Source organism: Gymnodraco acuticeps, unplaced genomic scaffold (genome assembly GCF_902827175.1).
Source record: "Gymnodraco acuticeps unplaced genomic scaffold, fGymAcu1.1, whole genome shotgun sequence".
In the NCBI taxonomy this organism is placed as follows: Eukaryota; Metazoa; Chordata; class Actinopteri; order Perciformes; family Bathydraconidae; genus Gymnodraco; species Gymnodraco acuticeps.
Window position 1 is genome coordinate 2,246,950 of NW_022990224.1, and position 20,028 is coordinate 2,266,977.

Consider the following 20,028-nt stretch of genomic DNA (forward strand, 5'->3'; position numbering starts at 1 on the left):
ATCTGATCCGCAAATCTCCGCGCGTCCCTATCAAGCTGGTTATAATACAGGAAGGAATCCATATCTACAAAGTAACCGTTAACAATAATCTACTTTAATGGCAATACGACAATGCAATACAATCATTACAATACAACATGATATATTACAGTTATATTGTAATGGTTAAGGAGTAATGCCGGCTTACTCCTGCCCTGGTTCGCATTCTGCAGAGATACTTTCACCCGGGGCAGCATGTGAAGAGAGACCGAACGCCAGGGATCCACCGGAGATATACCAGAGCAAGAAGGAGGGGTTAGGGTTTAGGTCAGCTGGTCATCTTTTCAGGTCATCTCATTGGGAGACGCAACGCTGGCCAGCAGGATACCAAACAGGCTCACTTTACAACAAAAGGTCTCAAGGCCTGCATACCTACACCTCCCCCACAGAGCAATAAAACCCTGTTTACTCCAACCAGCCCAGAATGTTTATAGCCATTTGTAGTCCTTACATTTATGAAAGGATAAAACAGAGAAATCAATATAAAACACAAACACAGGTATTGTTTGAACAGTATTCACTTAACTGCTACTATTGATAACCACCAGAGAAACCCAAGGGACCTCTCTTAATATCACAACCACTGTAGCTCGTTCTAAGTTGAATGCAAATCAGGACATGCTCTCTCCTTCCCCCATCTTCCTTTGTCCTCAAAAACACATGTCAACAGGCCCCATATCCAGCTCACAGTTTTACCCAAATTATTCCCATTTTAAGCTTATCCATAGTTTGCTAACATGAATAAATACAAATATAACTCTACAAATCCCCCTTTTTATCTCCTTCTCCAGAGATAAACTTAGACAAGGCATTTTGAAATATACCCACTGTCATTCTTTTCTACTGTGTCCGTAAATCCATCCGAAGCTGGTATTTAGAGTACTTGAAACCTTCATGGAGACAGAACACCACTTTCCATGGCAGTGAAGGAACCATGAGGGGGTAGCTGAGTGCTAGAATCATCAGCCCCCCCCCCCTCGGAGGAATAGCCCACAAGGACAGCTAATAGGGAGGGGGAGATGCGGCTTTCCCTTCACGGGTAGAACTGATCAGAGCGAAGTAGACTCCTCTGCTGCCTCGACAAGTCCCCTGTGCCGTCCTGGCTTGCCGTGTCTTTGTCCCCCCAATCCGCTGACAGCAGCTTCTGGGCTGCCTGCTAGAGAGATGTCTTCCTCCTCCTCGTCCTCCGGCCCGCTGATGGCGGCTTCCGGGTCGATGCTGTAGAGATGTCGATGCTGTAGAGATGTCTCCAGGGTCCTGCTCCTCCAGTCTGCTGCTTCCGAGTAGTCCACGTCTGCCAGGGCCACGTCCGTCCTGATGTCGTCCCCTGGTCCTAGTAGGTGGTTTCCCCGCCGCACACTGGCTCCCGTGGTACGAGCTGTCCCCCTTTTCTCCCAGGCAGAAGGCATAAGAGGTCCGCTGGGTCACTCGGTCGGGGTCGGAGAGCCTGGGGTTGAGCCACTTTGTCCTGATGACTTTCAGCCAGACGAACTCTGCTGTGTCGGCCTCGTGCTTCTCGGGTCCCCCTTTTGGCGCCAGCGACCTGTGTGGAGAAATCTGATACAACTCCCTCAAGCCTACGCTCAGCTGTTTTGACCCACTTGGAGCCTGTTGGTGGGGTGTCTTGAAACAACAGCCGTCTGTGAACAGGTTTTCTAAATTAATTGTAGCCCTCCTATCTGCCAGTGCAGCTTCAGAATCTTAATACTTGGATTGTGCCAACTAAATAAGAACCTCAACATCTTTAGGTAAACTAAATAACATATTTCAATAGTTCTGAATTTCTGACAAGCATCCGTATTTATTTTTAAATGAAATCCTATTTAAAATCCAAATATAATATGAACTGCTAATGTTTCTGGTAAAGAAACACACTAATGTTATGGATTCAAAAACAACCAAAATCACGATACTAACAAAGTGAATGATTTCCTGGTGATACTGCTTTTACCTGTCAGTGCTTAGATATTATCACGCTGAAAAATTGAATACAGAATTCCAACAAACTGTCATCAAATGTCTTTCTATTATAAATTTAGATGAAATGTATATCCCCATAATGACCTAAACAATAAAGTCTATGGCTTTTACTCCTTTACCAGGCTAGTTACATGATGTTGTCTAAATTAAATTCTGTCTCAATACACTACTATGTTTTAGCTTTAACTGTAATATGTTCTTTCTACATTTCAAACCTCAGTTACTCTAATGTCTGTTAAAATATTACAAAATTGTTTCATTATCACAGGTCAACTTCTTCGGTTTCACAGTAGCCCCTTGGCCACTGCTTCTTTGTTACCTGTTATAATTCAAATCAATATTTAGAAACATCTCAACATTCATCAAACAGTATCTTATCCCCAGATATGGAGCAGGTTAATTACATTCAATGCTCAGTTTGAACATCTGGGTTGGGGCGGAAGGTTTCTGTCAATCCTTAAAAGAAAAATTTAAATTGTGAATTTTACAGCCATGTTAACATTTATACATTATACTCACTCCCCCCTTTTACACATGAAATCATGTGTAACAAAACCCTGTAATGGGAGGGGAACAAAAACTGTCAGGTAATTGGTTAGGGACATAACGAACATTATTTACAATTTGACATCATTATCATTATTTCCACAGTGAACACTTCAGTGAAAAGAAGTGTTCCTCTCTGTCCTTCAGGCCTAAAAGAAACAGAATCTTCAGATTTTAGTTTTACATTTGCAAACCGCCAACTCATGTGAGAGGAAAATATCACATGTGCGGTTTCCCCTTTTTGTGGAATTTTTAGGAAACCTCTCGTTTCCCTTGGAGCTCCAAAATAATATGTTAGTCCAAAAACATGCTTGGTTAGTTATTGTTTTAGAATCATGCAGTTACACTGATCACATGCCGGCATTCATTGACACTCACACTTACTGGTTGTCATGTCAAGTTTGGTAAGCTTCACCCCAGAGTCAGTCATCCACAGTGCCTTGGCAAGTTACACTGTCGGTCAGGGTCAAAGGTCAGTTGGTCTCCGTGTTTTTTGGCCATGTGTCGTGCTCTGCAGAGACTTTGACATTTCAGCATAGGCCAGTATCCTTTGTCTACAAAAATATGTCACGATTTCAACTATGATTTTCAAGATGATTCTCACTTTTCATTGGGACTTCTGCCTCCCACTTTTCCTGAAACTTGGTACAAAACTCACTTCCTTCGAGTACTACTACTACTGCAATCCATTTACACCTAATTAGTATTAAAATGTCTAATGATCTATTTCAGAAACTTGTGTACATAACCATTATCTTGAGTCAAAACATTACTAGGATCTGTGTCGCTCTGCATTTCATAGCTCATTATTATTCTGGTCCACTTAAAAAACAATGAAAAACTCTTTAGCAGTGTGTGGAACCTTGGGTGTCCGAACATGCAACAATTACTCCCTCCTTTATCAAGGATTTAAACCTATGGTAATAACTATGCCACAATGGTGAAATCAACACTTTAGATTGGAATTTTATATGTGGCTTGGCACCAGCTCCCTCTTTAACATTATTAATACAAATAAAGATTTGTCTTATAGAGTGGTTCCTAAAACTATCCTTTTAATGGTGATCAATATTGTAACCAATGAGATCACTACTTTATTCACACGTGAATAAAAATGTCTTAAAGAATGATTTGTTAAAAAATTGAAAATATTTAAGAATATGGTTCTACTCTGTCAGTGTGTTTTAGGATGATTCTCATTTTACTTTAATAGTTTCCTCTTTACTGATATTTGTAATTTACCAATTGATTAATAAATCTTTCTGTCTTTACGTATTTATGTAGTTAATTCAAGTTATTTAAATGTGCGTTTTGTGAATAAGTGTGTTTATGTGTAACTCACTCATTCCCGTTCTCCTTTTCTCCTCCCCTGGTTTTCTCAAGCCGTGACCCCGGCCTCCTCACTTCTAATCGACCATGCCAACTCCTCTGATTCTGTCTTCTCTTCAGTCCATCAGCTGTTGAATCCATCCACTGTAACTTTTTAGGCAGCCATTGGCCCAGTCACATCTGCAGCCCCATCATGCCACTGTTGTTGCACTCCTCCTTTACAGTCTCTCTGCTGTTTTTATGGAGGGCGGATTCTGCTCTCATGTCCTGTCTGAGGGGCTGATGAGAGTATCTCTCTGTATGTCAGCATGCTGTTTGGTTCTGGATGCCACAGGTGGAGATAGTTCTGGCTGCAGTCTTGATGTAGTCTTGTTGTTGTTGTTGGTACAGCTCTGGTTCTCTGTCTGTACGATGGAGAAGGAGGAGTCTCCTGTGTGGTTAGGTATTTTGTTCGCTTGGAGGGTCGGGATCAAAGCCTTTCTAACTCAGAGGGGGAGTCCAGGTCTCGGGACACCTTACCTATTGAAGTCTAGCACACTGATGTTAAATAAATCCAACCCTTTCCACTCTGTCTCTTTCTAATCATACTATCTGTCTTAGTTGTTAAATGCCATCTAAACAACATAATTAATGTCTACTAATGATATTACAAAAACTCACTCTAAAAATTGTTTCATCCATTGTTACATATTTACCCAACACAACTCTGAAATACTTACATGTTTCCAGCATCACATATTCCACACACTATGAAAGAACACCTCCATATTTTCTCTCCATTTAAATCCCACTGTTACTTCGAACAATAGTAAACCTGCAGAGCACACCAATCGGATCACAGTAATTAAATTTGAATCAAGTGTAGGCCTATGTCTACTTTCTGCAAACAGTTCGAGTGTAAAATGTGTTTTTCACAATGTATTTACACTCTACAGATTCTTGAGTTTACTCATCTCCTGGTGCTGTCGTTGTAAAAAATGTTCAATTCCTTATTGTTTTGTACCAGTTTTCCAAAATCAGTTCTAATTAATATACTGGGCTATTGTCGTTGTTTCTATTAACGTGCTTCCCGTCTTCAATACCGGCCAGCAATGTAATGACTAAACTCTAAGCTCGAAAATGGCAGCAGCAGAAGTTTCAAGGGTGTGATACCCCCTTTCAGCCACTAGATGGCAGCAGCAGAAGTTTACAGACAAAGGGAAACGCTCTCCCTCGATTTAACATATAACAGAGCTCTGGCTTTTAGCTTTCAGCCTTGGTCTGTTATTTAACTCCAGTTTTAAACGGCGACCCGATCTGATATATCGAGTTTCCAGGTTTTGTCGTGCAGGAATCAAACCTCGCACCGACAAACTGCACCGTCTCCACGCCACTCAGGAATAAACTACCTGCAGATCCGCGCCAAACTGCTCTATTTACGTCATGCAGGACTTTCCGTCTACCTGGCGATCAACGTTTACGTTTTGTATATAACTTTCCTAACATAGTAAAATATGCATTGTATATTCCATTTAAACTTTAAAAACACTGTGAAACGCCTACAGACAATCCTAAAGTTTTAGCGTATCCAATTACAGACAGGCGATTTTAACAGGCGTCGGCGTACCTTATTTGCAGAGTTGCAGGGTCCTGCTGATTGTCTGAGATGTTTGAAAGCGTCTGTTCCCGACCCATTCTGGTCGTGTGAATTCTTCCTCAACTTCGTTATATCTGGACGTCGGGGTCACCATTTGTTAGAGATTTAAAGGGATATCTGATCCGCTTTTCAAATCTCCGCGCGTCCCTATCAAGCTGGTTATAATACAGGAAGGAATCCATATCTACAAAGTAACCGTTAACAATAATCTACTTTAATGGCAATACGACAATGCAATACAATCATTACAATACAACATAATATATTACAATTATATTGTAATGGTTAAGGAGTAATGCCGGTTTACTCCTGCCCTGGTTCGCGTGCTGCGGAGATCCTTTCGCTCGGGGCAGCATGTGAAGAGAGACCCGAACGCCAGGGATCCACCGGAGATATACCAGAGCAAGAAGGAGGGGTTAGGGTTTAGGTCAGCTGGTCATCTTTTCAGGTCATCTCATTGGGAGACGCAACGCTGGCCAGCAGGATACCAAACAGGCTCACTTTACAACAAAAGGTCTCAAGGCCTGCATACCTACACCTCCCCCACAGAGCAATAAAACCCTGTTTACTCCAACCAGCCCAGAATGTTTATAGCCATTTGTAGTCCTTACATTTATGAAAGGATAAACAGAGAAATCAATATAAAACACAAACACAGGTATTGTTTGAACAGTATTCACTTAACTGCTACTATTGATAACCACCAGAGAAACCCAAGGGACCTCTCTTAATATCACAACCACTGTAGCTCGTTCTAAGTTGAATGCAAATCAGGACATGCTCTCTCCTTCCCCCATCTTCCTTTGTCCTCAAAAACACATGTCAACAGGCCCCATATCCAGCTCACAGTTTTACCCAAATTATTCCCATTTTAAGCTTATCCATAGTTTGCTAACATGAATAAATACAAATATAACTCTACACATGTTTGCCTTCTTTTGATAATAATGTAACTACATGGCACTTGGCTGATGATATTTCACAGACCCTGTTTCTGAGCAATCTCATGTAGGATCTTTTTACATTTCTACCAAAAAAGCGGCAAGCCACCCACAAACAAGTGAGCACTAGTCCTCTTCTCTGAGTAAATTAATGCATTCTCCCGCACCCTGATAGTAAAAAAGAGTTCCCACATGAAGCAGCTCACAACAAGGTCTGTAGATTATTTCAAGAAACAAGGCCATGATTTCTGAAAAGACTAATTGCTAATACGACCTTCAAATTCAATTTATTTTGCGCTTTGGGCATTACAGGCCAAGTTTCATCTAGTTGTGCTATATTTGTGAGAAGGCAGAAATCTATACAGCCGATATTTCCATTAAAGGGACACTCGCGCTAAAACTGTCTAGATCAAAATAAGCACTACAGGTAAGAGGAAAAGTACACTGAACAAAAATATAAATGCAACACTTTTGTTTCTGCTCCCATTTTTCATGAGATGAACTCAAAGATCTAAAACATTTTCTATATACACAAAATAACCATTTATCTCAAATATTGTTCACAAATCTGAAAAAATCTGTGATAGTGAGCACTTCTCCTTTGCCGAGATAATCCATCCCACCTCACAGGTGTGGCATATCAAGATGCTGATTAGACAGCATGATTATTGCACAGGTGTGCCTTAGGCTGGCCACAATAAAAGACCACTCTGAAATGTGCAGTTTTGCTTTATTGGGGGGGTCTGGGGGGGGTCAGAAAACCAGTCAGTATCTGGTGTGACCACCATTTGCCTCACGCAGTGCAACACATCTCCTTCGCATAGAGTTGATCAGGTTGTTGATTGTGGCCTGTGGAATGTTGGTCCCCTCCTCTTCAATGGCTGTGCCAAGTTGCTGGATATTGGCAGGAACTGGAACACGCTGTCGTATACGCCGATCCAGAGCATCCCAAACATGCTCAATGGGTGACATGTCCGGTGAGTATGCTGGCCATGCAAGAACTGGGATGTTTTCAGCCTCCAGGAATTGTGTACAGATCCTTGCAACATGGGGCCGTGCATTATCATGCTGCAACATGAGGTGATGGTCGTGGATGAATGGCACAACAATGGGCCTCAGGATCTCGTCACGGTATCTCTGTGCATTCACAATGCCATCAATAAAATGCACCTGTGTTCGTCGTCCATAACATACGCCTGCCCATACCATAACCCCACCACCACCATGGGCCACTCGATTCACAACATTGACATCAGAAAACCGCTCACCCACACGACGCCACACACGCTGTCTGCCATCTGCCCTGAACAGTGAAAACCGGGATTCATCCGTGAAGAGAACACCTCTTCAACGTGCCAGACGCCATCGAATGGGAGCATTTGCCCATTCAAGTCGGTTACGACGACGAACCGGAGTCAGGTCGAGACCCCGATGAGGACGACGAGCATGCAGATGAGCTTCCCTGAGACGGTTTCTGACAGTTTGTGCAGAAATTGTTTGGTTATGCAAACCGATTGTTGCAGCAGCTGTCCGAGTGGCTGGTCTCAGACGATCTTGGAGGTGAACATGCTGGATGTGGAGGTCCTGGGCTGGTGTGGTTACACGTGGTCTGCGGTTGTGAGGCCAGTTGGATGTACTGCCAAATTCTCTGAAACGCCTTTGGAGACGGCTTATGGTAGAGAAATGAACATTCAATTCACGGGCAACAGCTCTGGTGGACATTCATGCTGTCAGCATGCCAATTGCACGCTCCCTCAAAACTTACGACATCTGTGGCATTGTGCTGTGTGATAAATCTGAACATTTCAGAGTGGTCTTTTATTGTGGCCAGCCTAAGGCACACCTGTGCAATAATCATGCTGTCTAATCAGCATCTTGATATGCCACACCTATGAGGTGGGATGGATTATCTCGGCAAAGGAGAAGTGCTCACTATCACAGATTTTTTCAGATTTGTGAACAATATTTGAGAGAAATGGTTATTTTGTGTATATAGAAAATGTTTTAGATCTTTGAGTTCATCTCATGAAAAATGGGAGCAAAAACAAAAGTGTTGCATTTCTATTTTTGTTCAGTGTATGTGTTATATTGTTGGGAACTGTCCCTTTAAGAGGCGGTCTCTAGACAAGAGGTTTAAGACTCTGATTGCATAATCACAACATCCCAGGTTGAAATGCGGCCTGGTCACACAGTCTCTCTCTCCCCTCATTTTCTATTGAATTTCTGCTGTTAAAGTCAAGCTTAACATTTCCCCCAAAAAGTATGAAATTCAATGTTTTTAATAGACTCAACACTCTCCAAATATAATGTTTAAAATGATTGGACATAACTTAACTTATTTTTAGAAATATTTTTTAGATACCAAAATGCAATTTAAACGGTTAAAACCAGAAATTTAGATATTATACATTTGGTAACTGCTGACCCCTAGTGACTGTTGACATATTAGTTTACAGCCTAAATCTACAGTGTTCATACGCAGAGAAGGAAGAAAAAAAACATCTATTTCTGACATAATTCTGTAGAAGTTTAGGTAAACATTTTCAGCCCATGTTCTTCATGAGAATAGAAACTACAAACCACATTTGATAAGAGCGTCCTTCCTGTTCCTGTAATAAGATGGCAGCGCCTGATAAACCTGAAACTTGAACACTTGTTGAGATTGGATTACATCGAATCTTCTCTGTCTTCGTTCAAGGAAACTATTGAAACATCTTCAAGATGAAGTGTATTATTGTTCTTATTTACTCCATTGTTTTAAAAGTTTTTCTTCATGTGTTGTGGAGCTTCACCAGAGTGATCCACGTTCCTTTTTTCTGCTTTTGTTTGACTGCTGGACTCACGGTGTCCTCTTCCATCAGGATCCTGGACAAGCGTCAAGACTGCAATCAACTGGTGAGGATTCAATCTATTAAACTATAAGTACAATCAATATCATAAAAGTCCACTTGTTGTTTTTAATTCATCAATTATCATATGTTTTTTTCCCAGGGTCTTAAGAACTGCCAAATTAGTAAGTATCCTATTCAGCAAATTAGTCGCAAAAAGTTCAAATGCTTGTGTACTGTATAGACATCGAGAATATGTTGAGTGGCATTATTTTGTGAAACAGTCTATATAATATATATTATATATATATATATATATATACATTTGGTGTTATTATAAGCCTGGATGAATGATTTGTGCAGAAAAATATTATTTTAATTAGACACTTAAGCATTTATGTGATTCACAAACAGTAAGTTTAACATATATTCACAGCATTATAATTGACACACTGTTCCTTATATCTCAGAAAACTGCCCAGACGAGCGCATTGTCAAACCTCGACAACATGCTCCTAACGGCCCAGAAGTGGGTCCCCATCATTTGGGTGTCTGGATGGACGAACACGGACCTGTTTCTGTTGTGAATGTGTCATGGACAATAAAGTCAGATGGTAAGTACTGCTAAAATCTATACGTCATTTTAAAAATACACTTTGTTTATTGTAGCTCACATGTAAAAATGCATCAAATACAAGTTGTGAACCAACTGGTATTTCTTTATAGGTGAAAATAATAATACAAATTAAATTCTTCTATTCACAGGAAATGTAAAAGTCCTTCGGGGATCACAGATAGATTTTCTGGATGAAAGTACAAATCAAAGTTTGTGTGTGCAGTTTGTTTTCAACCTCAGCAAACAGCAAAATCCAAACCTTAGTAAGGTGAGATTTGAACATACTTGCTTAATTATCTATGAGTATCAAAAGTAGTATGGATGTTACAGATATGTTTTTCTTTATTAGTGGACATTTTCCTTGGATGGAGTCGTGGTAGAGCCTCACCATTCGTATAGAGTGTCAATTCTTAATCTGCCAGAGCCTGAAGATGAACCCGAGAGTCTTAGAATGAACATTACCATCCCAGGTGAGTGACCTCCAGATCCCTGAAATCTGCATGAGAAAAACTGAAAAAACATTTATTATGAGTTAGAAGTTTGTTTGTACAGCAGACTAAAATGTATTCTGTGTTTTGTGAAACTACATTGTGTGATCATAACAGAAAATATGGTATGTATTATGACCCATGTTAAAAAAAAAGCAATGTAAAAATATCCGCTCTTGAGTCAGACAGTAGTAACAACTTCATCCCTCCCAAAATATCCCTGTAATACATATAGTGACAATGGCTCTTGAATCAAATCGGTGTCTAATCTTCTTCATGTAGCCTAACTTGTTCCCTCATGGCCAGGATGTGATGACACGAGAATCCAAGAGGCCCAAATGTGTCTGGAAAATGGTAACTGTAAATCTACATCTAACAGATTTTAAATCAACCGCTGTTAACAATCCTGGACCATTTTAACATTATCCTCTGCATGTGTCGTTATTTTTAGGTAGTCTTTGGGATCCTCACATTAATCATTCGGTGGATCTCAATAAAGGGCTTGGAAAGTTTTCCATCAATGTGCTTTTTGAAGCAGCACAATATTCAGAGAGATACCAAGTATCCATCCACAGTAAAGGTTTCAATTCCTCAAAGAGTGTCTCAAAGGTGATTACACTGAATTTCTATCTTATGTTACCAATGATGACAAAAATGACTATATTATGAGACTACGATCCTGATATACTCCTTGTTTTGGAAACATTATATCATTATGGTTTTCTCTATCTACAGGAAAACAAAACATGGCTGACTGTGACATTTGAGTTTGGGTGGAGGCAGCTTCCACAGTGTAAAATGGAGTTATTGGTAAGTTTCATTTAAATGTAAGGTCCCATCCATACCAGTTAATAAAGTAATCTTATATGAACTCATACAACATTATAAGCTAAACTGACTCTGCTTATTTTTAAGATTCAGCCGTTTTTTGTTCGATGCAAGAATGACTGTTGGCGTCCCAAGAAAGATATAGATTTATGCAAGTGTAAGTATGATAAGTAAACTATATTTACCATGCAGTGGTTCCTAACCGTATTGGCTTGAGATCTCTAACACTAAAGCAGCGATTACTTGCTTCCCCTTGTTGAAGGTCTATCAGCTTTTAGAACTTTACATTCATCAGATTGTCGAAGAATAAATAAAATACAAAAAACTATATTTATTCTTTCCTATCTCTTTAATCATCCTGAAAGCCACTCAGATGTATCTTTAGACACACAGGAGGTTTGATTGATCTAATCACATTTGTTTGTTTTTCTTTAGATTACCCACCCCGGACTTTAATTATAAAGGCATGCTTGGCACTGCTTGTCTTTGGTGGTTTTCTTGCCTTTTTACTGTGGAGAGCTTTCCAGAAAGGTTGGCTTCTTACAAATGCACAGTAATGAATAGAAAACGCATCTTGAATTGATAATTAACCAACAGATTTCCCTCTTTTCTCAGATCCTGTGAACTCATCTTTATCTGCTGCCAAACAACAACCAGAAGGTTTTCAAGTTCGAGAGAGAAGAAGACTCCTCGTCATTTACTCCCTCGACCACCCTTTATACAAAAACATTGTCCTCAAGCTTAGTGCATTTCTGGCAACCAAATGTGGTACTGAAGTGTTCCTGGATCTGCTGGACTCCACAAGGCTGGGAGTGTTGGGAAGCATTCAGTGGCTGGACTGGCACAGGGAACAAATTGAAAGCTCTAAAGATAAGATACTAATCCTGTGCTCAAGAGGAGTTAAAGCCAAATGGAAAGCCATGTGTGGAGACAAACAGGTATTTCTGAGAGAGGACGCCCGCTCACCTATGGGTGACATGCTCAGTCCAGCCCTCAGCCTCATGGTACCCCATTTTATCAGATCTGCGTCATTTGAAAAATACATAGTGGCTTACTTTGATGATGTTTGTTCTGAAGATGATGTTCCTTCACCTTTCAACATTACATTGAGATACAAGCTGATGAAACAGTTTGAGGAGCTCTTTTTCAGGATCCTGAACACTGAGAAGCACAAGCCCGGCATAGTGAATCACATTGATGGGCTTTCAGAGGAAAATTACCACCAGTGTGCCTCTGGTAGAGCCCTGAGGGACGCCATAGAGGCTTTTCATGCATACCAGCTGGAGCATCCCCAGTGGTTTGAAGAGGAATTACTGGAGAGCTCAAAGACCTCATCTGAAATCTGTGATGATGCAAAATCAACCATAAACCTCATTACATATCGTGAACCTGAATCAGCTCATGTCACCAGTCATTTAAATACACAAGAAACTGATTTCACTGTCAACACATCAGGACTTTACGTGGCTGAAGAGCTTCAAATGTGCACTTCTGTGGAGTTCAACCAACTTATATCTGAGAACATACAGCATGTTTGATGAAATTATGGTAATGTTTTGGGACGACAATGACGATCTTCTCCACTGTTGGTGGAAACTTTGAAACATTCATCATGGGCCATACAAACACATGTTTTGTCTATGGAAATGGCCTTTGTGGAGGCCTGCAATTTCTGAGTGACTTTCTAGTTTTACCAAGTTTATGCTTCCCTTCATATCAGTGCTGCAGTTATTTTTTTTGTATGCTGCATTAATGTTAATATATCTTGCTTTCACTCAGGAGACAGATCCAGAGTAGCTATAGCACAGAGATCTGAGGTTGATGCTTTTGGTCTGTGTCAACAACGTTTGGGTCAAAGTTCAGCCTACTGGGCAAAGTTTCTATCGTTTCTGTTACACTGAAGAAGGTAAGACTAGTCTTGATTTGTGACACTGTTTTGTATTATAATTAACTGATTTAATCTAATGTGCTATGGACTTTTTAATACTGTAAAGCATGGACATGTTTATTGTATTATCACAGGTAAAATGTGTCCCTGCGGCATAAAGCATGTGACCAGAAATAAGTAAATGTTGATACTCCTTTGTATGATGTACATCATCTGTTCATTATAATTCCAAGTGTTTGTTGGTGTGTTCCTGATCCTCTCTGTGTTGTTGATGAGATATTAAAGACTGTTACATTTTAAATCTGACCCAAATCAGATGTAAAGTATTTACTCAATGTAGTACATTTCAGCCAACTCACACCAAGTGCATACATGCAGTGGTAGAAAGAGATAGCAAACAGACCCTAACTCTAGAAGTTGGTTTCTGAGAGTGGCCCCAAAAAAGGGGGGAGGTTGTGGGAATTTGTCCCAACTAACTGGAGCAAAGAAATCCTCACAATGGCTGAGTTGGACTTCTGCCTTGCAGTGACAGAGAACACACTGCAGGGTGTGATGCAACTGGATTAGATTTTTCTTTCAAGAAGCTGAGGTAATGATGTACATAGGTTTTATTTTGACAAGCACATTGTTTGATACTTGCAGTTCTTTGTTTGAATTGGTTTATACGCTATATGCTGTTTATTATGAATTGTTTTAATCAAAGAAAGGAGTCTAAATAAGTCAAACTTATGGAAAATATATATAATGAAATCGTTTTTTAATGCGTTAATGTTTGCGATTCATTCTGAAGCTCTTATTGACGTTATCTTTCCAATATTGTCCAATGTTAATTTTTTTAATGTATGTTGGAAAGAAGACATTTGGATTACAGCAAAAGTAAGAACATTTTCCAATCTGTTGAATTCTGACTCTCAAACTGAAATGACCTCAGAGTGCCCAAAGAGAGGAGGCGCTAAGATCAGTCTGAAACGTTCAGCTGACAGTTTTTTTTCTAAAAACGTTCTGTTTTCAAGGTTTCTCTCAAAATCTGAACAGAATGAGGATGCTGAAGAGAGCTTCTGCACTCCTCCTGAGAAGAGGAATCACAACTTATCAAAGCAGATTGTGCAGAAATGGTAAATGCATCCTTTAATCATATCTATATTAAAAACTGTATAACGTATAAAAGAGGGATGATAATAATGATGATCTAATCGTGCATCTTCTCTTAGACAGCCTCTTCAGAGTTCATTCATCTGTGTCTGAGGCGCTGGCAGAAAACAAACCAGTGATTGCTCTGGAGAGTACTATTATCACACATGGCATGCCCTATCCACACAACCTGAGGTACCCTGTTTAAAGAGTCAGTCAACTCTGATAGCAGCAGCTAAAAGTTACATAAATCATTGAAAATTAGTGCTACCAATGTTTTGATGCAGCACAGCGAAGGAGGTGGAGGACATTGTACGATCTGAAGGAGCCACTCCAGCCACGGTTGGAGTGATCGATGGTGTCGTCCATGTTGGTTTATCGTCAGAGGAGCTCGACCACCTGGCCCGCTGCAAGAGCTCCATGAAGGTGTCCCGCCGTGATCTGCCCTACGTCGTCAGCAAAGTGAGACCACAATACAATCACTTATTTAAAAAAAGAATCACTTTCTAAAACCTGAAGGCCGACCTGGTCGCATCAACTTATTCTAATTTAATCTATTTACTTGTACTCTAATATAAAATAAACACATCATATGGAAAGTAATGCAACTGCAGGAGAGGAAAAATAATACTAAAATACTTATTCAGAGTTCTCTCCTATCTATACAAATAATACATAACATTATTATTAGCATTAGACAAAAAAAAGCAAACAGTAGGAAAAGACAGAAAACAAACAACAAAACAGACCTAAAATAAGTATATATGTACAACCAACAAAACTATCTTGCAAAAAATGTCATGAAGAAATTAGAAATATCTTAAATTGGGTCCTAAAAGCTGACAAGGAAGTTAACAATTTCAGTGTCATATTCTGTGAACTTTGAATATCTTTTCACTACTGCTGTCCTGTGTGATATTTTCTCAGGGGCTCTCTGGGGGAACAACAGTGTCGGCCACGATGATAGCTGCACATCGAGCTGGCATCCCTGTGTTTGTCACAGGGGGCATAGGAGGAGTTCACAGAGACGGAGAGAACAGTAAGCAGGTTTATAAGTACTAAAATAAAAAGTGAAAACAGACTCACTGACTGGATTTTTTGGCATTTTCACATAGAGATTCAACAATGTGTCATAAGGTGCTATTTTATGTTAAACTGGATTTATTGATAACGATGAACAATTATGAGTTAACATTATTCTTTGGAGGTCAAATAAATGCCTGGTGATGGAATAGTTCACCCTGAGTTAGGTCTCCATGAACACCCCAATAGACACCAACACTTTCAGAACAGTACTATAAGTTCTGTTTGTACATAATAAGATAGTATCATTTTACTTTTTATGTGAAGACTTACCATTGGTCATGATTATTCCTCCAGGTCTGGACATCAGTGCAGATCTGACAGAGCTCGGCAGGACTCCCATTGCAGTCGTCTCTGCTGGTGTAAAATCTATTCTGGACATCGGTCGCACCCTGGAGTACCTTGTGAGATATGAGATAAAAAAATATATAAAATCAATGAAATATAAGAAAGATATTGGGCTGTATTATATTCCTGTTATTGTATATTTTTTTAGGAGACACAGGGTGTCTGTGTAGCCACCTATGGAGCGTCTAAGAACTTCCCAGCCTTCTTCTCTCCACAAAGCGGATTCACTTCTCCTTTCCATGTCTTCAACCCTGAGGAGGCTGCCAAACTTATTGGTATACTATAAATTCATATCCTTAAAACACAGATTCAATGTCTACTATTTATTTTAAACTATTATGAATTTGTTTTTGTGTCGTTCAGCGAGCACTCTGTCACTGGGTCTCCAAAGTGGCGTCCTGTTAGCCGTGCCCATCCCAGAGAAGCATGCAGCCGCCGGTAAGCTGATAGAGGAGGCCGTTCAGGCTGCAGTCACAGAGGCAAGGTACAGAGAGTCGCTGTGGCTTATAATCTGTTGAACTTTTGTTTAATCAACACTTCAAAAAGAGTTCAGAAACGTAAAGATCTGTCTGGATCTCTGGACTTTCTGTATTTGTTTTGTTTTTCAGTGTTAAAGGTATAACAGGAAGAGATGTGACGCCGTTTATTCTTCAAAAGGTCAACGAGCTGACTGAAGGAAAGTCCCTTCAGGCCAGTATCCTTCTGAAAATCTGAATTATTCAGAGCTCAAGCAGAGACCAGGATCATATCAAATCATTTTGAAAGGAAAAGGCACAGTGAAGTCTGATAACGTTTTTTCTCAAAGGCCACAGAATGTTTTCATGCTGTATAAACACGTAAAAAATCCGTAACTTCTTTTGCTCTCAGACATTGCTCTCATTCATAACAATGCTAAAGTTGGCAGTCAGATAGCCTGCGCACTGTCACGACAAATGTCTGAGAGAAAGTGCAGAGGAAACACCAATCGTCATGGAAAACACTCAGACTCAGATATAGTGAGTATAACAAATGTACAATGGAAGATTTTGTCAAATACTGTCACACTACAGTACCCACAATGCTGTTCTCTTACAGGTTGTCATTGGAGGAATAAACGTTGATTTTATTGCAAAAGGAAAAGCAGAAACACTTATTGTAAGTTACATTAATTCAATCGACTGCAGATCACGTAAAGACAGATTACTGTAGGTTACTTCTGAGAAATAATGTGTTATCTCTTTCAGTTTGGACAGACAAACCCAGGAAGTGTGTGTCAATCATTTGGTGGTGTAGGACGGAACATCGCTGGTGTGTTTTTATCTGATTATGTACATGCACATGTTTTCATACGCACTGTGAAACCGATTGTCCCACTCATTTTCCTTCCAGACTCTCTGAGTCGATTAGGCCGCAGCCCTCTGTTCATCTCAGCTACTGGAGCTGATTCACACAGCGAGGCAGTGCTACACTATTGTAAACATATGGTATGTAAACATCAACAGTTATTTATCACCAAGCATGATTCAAATAGAAGAAATTATATTAAAGACTGAAACTTGAAATACTGATTTGGAAAAGCCAGTTAAAGGATTTGGTTCATCATTTTAGGAGTGAATTTTGTTTACCTGCCTTTTTCATTTCCTTGTAATACATACACCAAGGGTATTTCAAAAAGCACCCAGACTGTACTACTCAGGTCTCACTTGAAATGAAATGTCAAAGTGACTTGCTGATTAAATACAATATATAATTTGTTTTGCTTATATGTTAATGTTAACCTGACTTTTGGTCCTTATTTCTGTAAGAACACAAGTGGTGTGGCCAGGTTAGAAGAGCAGAGCACGGCTACGTACTGTGCTGTCATCACTGCTAGTGGAGAACTGAGTCTAGGATTGGGAGACATGGACATTCATCAGCAGATCACAGCGCAGTATGTAAGTATAACAAGCCTCTATTTTAGCAAGGCTACAGACAAGGATTTGTGATCAAATACCATATAAATGCAGGTAATTCTCTCCAATTCGCTCCAACACTGTCCAACATAGTCATTTTCCAGTTTCCAGTTCTGAATGTGTATATTTATTGTTTTTTTTTACACTTCCAAAGATTTTGAACTGATTATTTTTAACAAAATAAGATTAAAAAAATAAAAAATTGCAACCCAAGTTTGTTTTATATATATTTTTATTATTTTTTTGACGCACCTCTTGTTCTGAAATGTGTCATGGAAATGAAGTGTATTGACTTAATATCTGTTTGTAGGTGTCACAGTTTGAGAAGCAGCTTTCCTCAGCCACTCTTGTGTGTCTGGATGGAAACATCCCTGTCTCCACCATCGACTATGTTTGTTCCATTGCCAAAAAACACAACATCAATGGTATGCATGGAGAGATGTTCACTATTAATGATCATGGTCAGAAGCTTTCATTGACTCTATTACAACACAATCAATGTGTGTCACAGTTTGGTATGAGCCGACAGATTCAGATAAAGCCTGTAAGCCTTTCCTGTCCGACGCCTGGAAGTCCCTTTCCTATTCATCCCCAAACCTGGCCGAGCTGCGCACCATGAACAAAACTCTGGGCCTCCCCACACCTGAAGGTAAAGTGTATTTATTGAATCTGTCATGGTTTAACCCCTAATTTACTTCTTTATCCTGGCAAACGCATAACCCAACATACAATGACCAGACTCAGGGACATTTTTGTCAGGCCATAAGACTGCTAAACTCCTGAGCTTGTACTATTTTTATTGTTTTTTGATGTGTTTTTAAAGCCCTTTGAATCTTTTAACAGTGTGTGAAGTTAGTGTTCTTGTGAAGTAGTGTCATTGAGGATGTGGTTTTGTTTTGTCTTGTGGGTTGAAGTGCTGCCTAGCTCTGTGGAGGAGGTGCTGAGTGTTGCTGTGGCTCTCTCACGCCCCCTCCTGGAGCATATCCACTGTCTGGTGGTGACTCTGGGGGAGAGTGGGGTGCTGGTGTGTGGAGAGCATGAAGCAGGCTCTGTCAACCTGCAGCCAAGGAAACAGAAGAAGGTAAGGGCAACTTATATTCAACCCTTAACTTTGGCTTTTTTTGTTAATGTACATACATTTTGGAAAGGGTGTTTTTTCCCTGAATTTTAGAAGATCAACTCCTATAAAAAAGCTGTGTAACCAAACACAGTCACTGAGGCCCTTTAAGGACAAAGCCCCCATAGAACCCCATTATAACCACAATTTCTGATTCTACTACCATTACAGCATATAATCATGCGTTTTATAACATTGGGCTATCAATCTAGGTCCATGGCTTCAAAATGAGTTTAACAAAATGTGTGTTATTTTCCTCAAAATAATAGTTAAAATGCAGCCAAATCAATGCTGTTGCTAATCAAACACTAATTGCATACTGACGTGAAAATAAAAAGTGAACATTTTTATTAATATATGATTTTTATGAGAATTTTTTGACATGGACATTGCTGTTCTCTAACAAGATCAGAGGAACTTTTGTTAGGTGAAGCATTAGCTTTAAACTGATGATAATTACGTTGAGGATGATGATAATTCAGATGATGATGACAACAGTGAAAGTGACAGTTTACTGAACTATACGTTTGCAGAAGAGGAAGCTCTGTGCTGTCCACTACCCAGCGCTGACTGTGACGTCAGACGAGACCATGAATGTGTCAGGAGCAGGAGACAGGTGCTGGACATTTAGTTGACTGTACTTTCTCGTATACATTCTTTTTTTAATTTCAAAATTTCTTTCTGCTTCTGTTTCATCCTCTTATTTCTCATGAACTTTTTCTCTCACTTACAAAATGATTGTAACTCAACAACATTCAAAACAAAACAACACTTATCCCTTCCCTATCTGCAGTCTCGCAGGTGCTTTGATGGCTGGGATCCTCCAGCAGCGAGACACAGACAGCTGTGTTCGGATGGGGCTCCTGGCTGCTCGCCTCTCTCTGGCGTCACCACATCCTATCGCCCCAACGCTCACCTTCGACTCTGTGGATCCCAACAAAGTCAAGACTCAAGAATGGCCAAAACCCAGCTTCATGTGGATTGATTAAAAATGTTAAACACCATTTTAAAACCTAACTAGGGAAAAGTAGAAAAGTGGGTCTAATATGCATTAGTTTTTCAAATATTTTTGTCAGTTTGATAATTTTAGGCCTTTTAGTGTGTGATTGGATTGTGAAGCGTGATGTATAAAGATTCTACATTAAATCATTTAATGCACATTTTATATGATATTTGATATTGGTCTAAAGACAAATAACTTAAACACTCTTTCTTGATTACAAATCCTTGTGAATAAATTATAAAATGGTATAAGGTAGCCTGATGTGGTGGTTTATTTCTTAAAATAAATAAAGATAC

The 20,028-nt window shown here is 39.8% G+C and overlaps 2 protein-coding genes across 5 annotated transcripts; both read left to right on the plus strand.

Moving 5' to 3' along the window:
* Positions 1–9,166: 9,166 nt before the first annotated feature.
* On the plus strand, positions 9,167–13,425 carry LOC117547896 (interleukin-17 receptor A). The gene is made up of 11 exons (XM_034218813.1): positions 9,167–9,366; positions 9,463–9,484; positions 9,770–9,913; positions 10,065–10,183; positions 10,265–10,385; positions 10,710–10,757; positions 10,855–11,012; positions 11,139–11,213; positions 11,319–11,388; positions 11,667–11,762; positions 11,847–13,425. Exons 1-11 carry the CDS (start codon positions 9,193–9,195, stop codon positions 12,767–12,769), a joined length of 1,950 nt encoding a protein of 649 aa, XP_034074704.1. The 5' UTR covers positions 9,167–9,192; the 3' UTR covers positions 12,770–13,425.
* Positions 12,786–19,980, plus strand: zgc:136858 (uncharacterized protein LOC678543 homolog). Of its 4 annotated transcripts, XM_034218811.1 has the most exons (19): positions 12,786–13,137; positions 14,133–14,234; positions 14,331–14,445; positions 14,538–14,712; positions 15,178–15,289; positions 15,631–15,737; positions 15,830–15,956; positions 16,045–16,165; positions 16,290–16,375; positions 16,549–16,676; positions 16,756–16,815; positions 16,905–16,968; positions 17,050–17,144; positions 17,466–17,594; positions 17,923–18,037; positions 18,124–18,261; positions 18,527–18,693; positions 19,263–19,345; positions 19,523–19,980. In XM_034218811.1, the coding sequence occupies exons 1-19, from the start codon at positions 13,053–13,055 to the stop codon at positions 19,716–19,718; spliced, it is 2,205 nt and encodes a 734-aa protein (XP_034074702.1). In that variant the 5' UTR covers positions 12,786–13,052; the 3' UTR covers positions 19,719–19,980. The 4 variants fall into 4 exon arrangements, with proteins under 4 accessions (XP_034074702.1, XP_034074700.1, XP_034074703.1 ...); XM_034218809.1 differs by having other exon boundaries at positions 16,905–17,144; XM_034218812.1 differs by lacking the exon at positions 12,786–13,137 and adding an exon at positions 13,552–13,708 and having other exon boundaries at positions 16,905–17,144.
* The last annotated feature ends 48 nt before the right edge of the window (positions 19,981–20,028 follow it).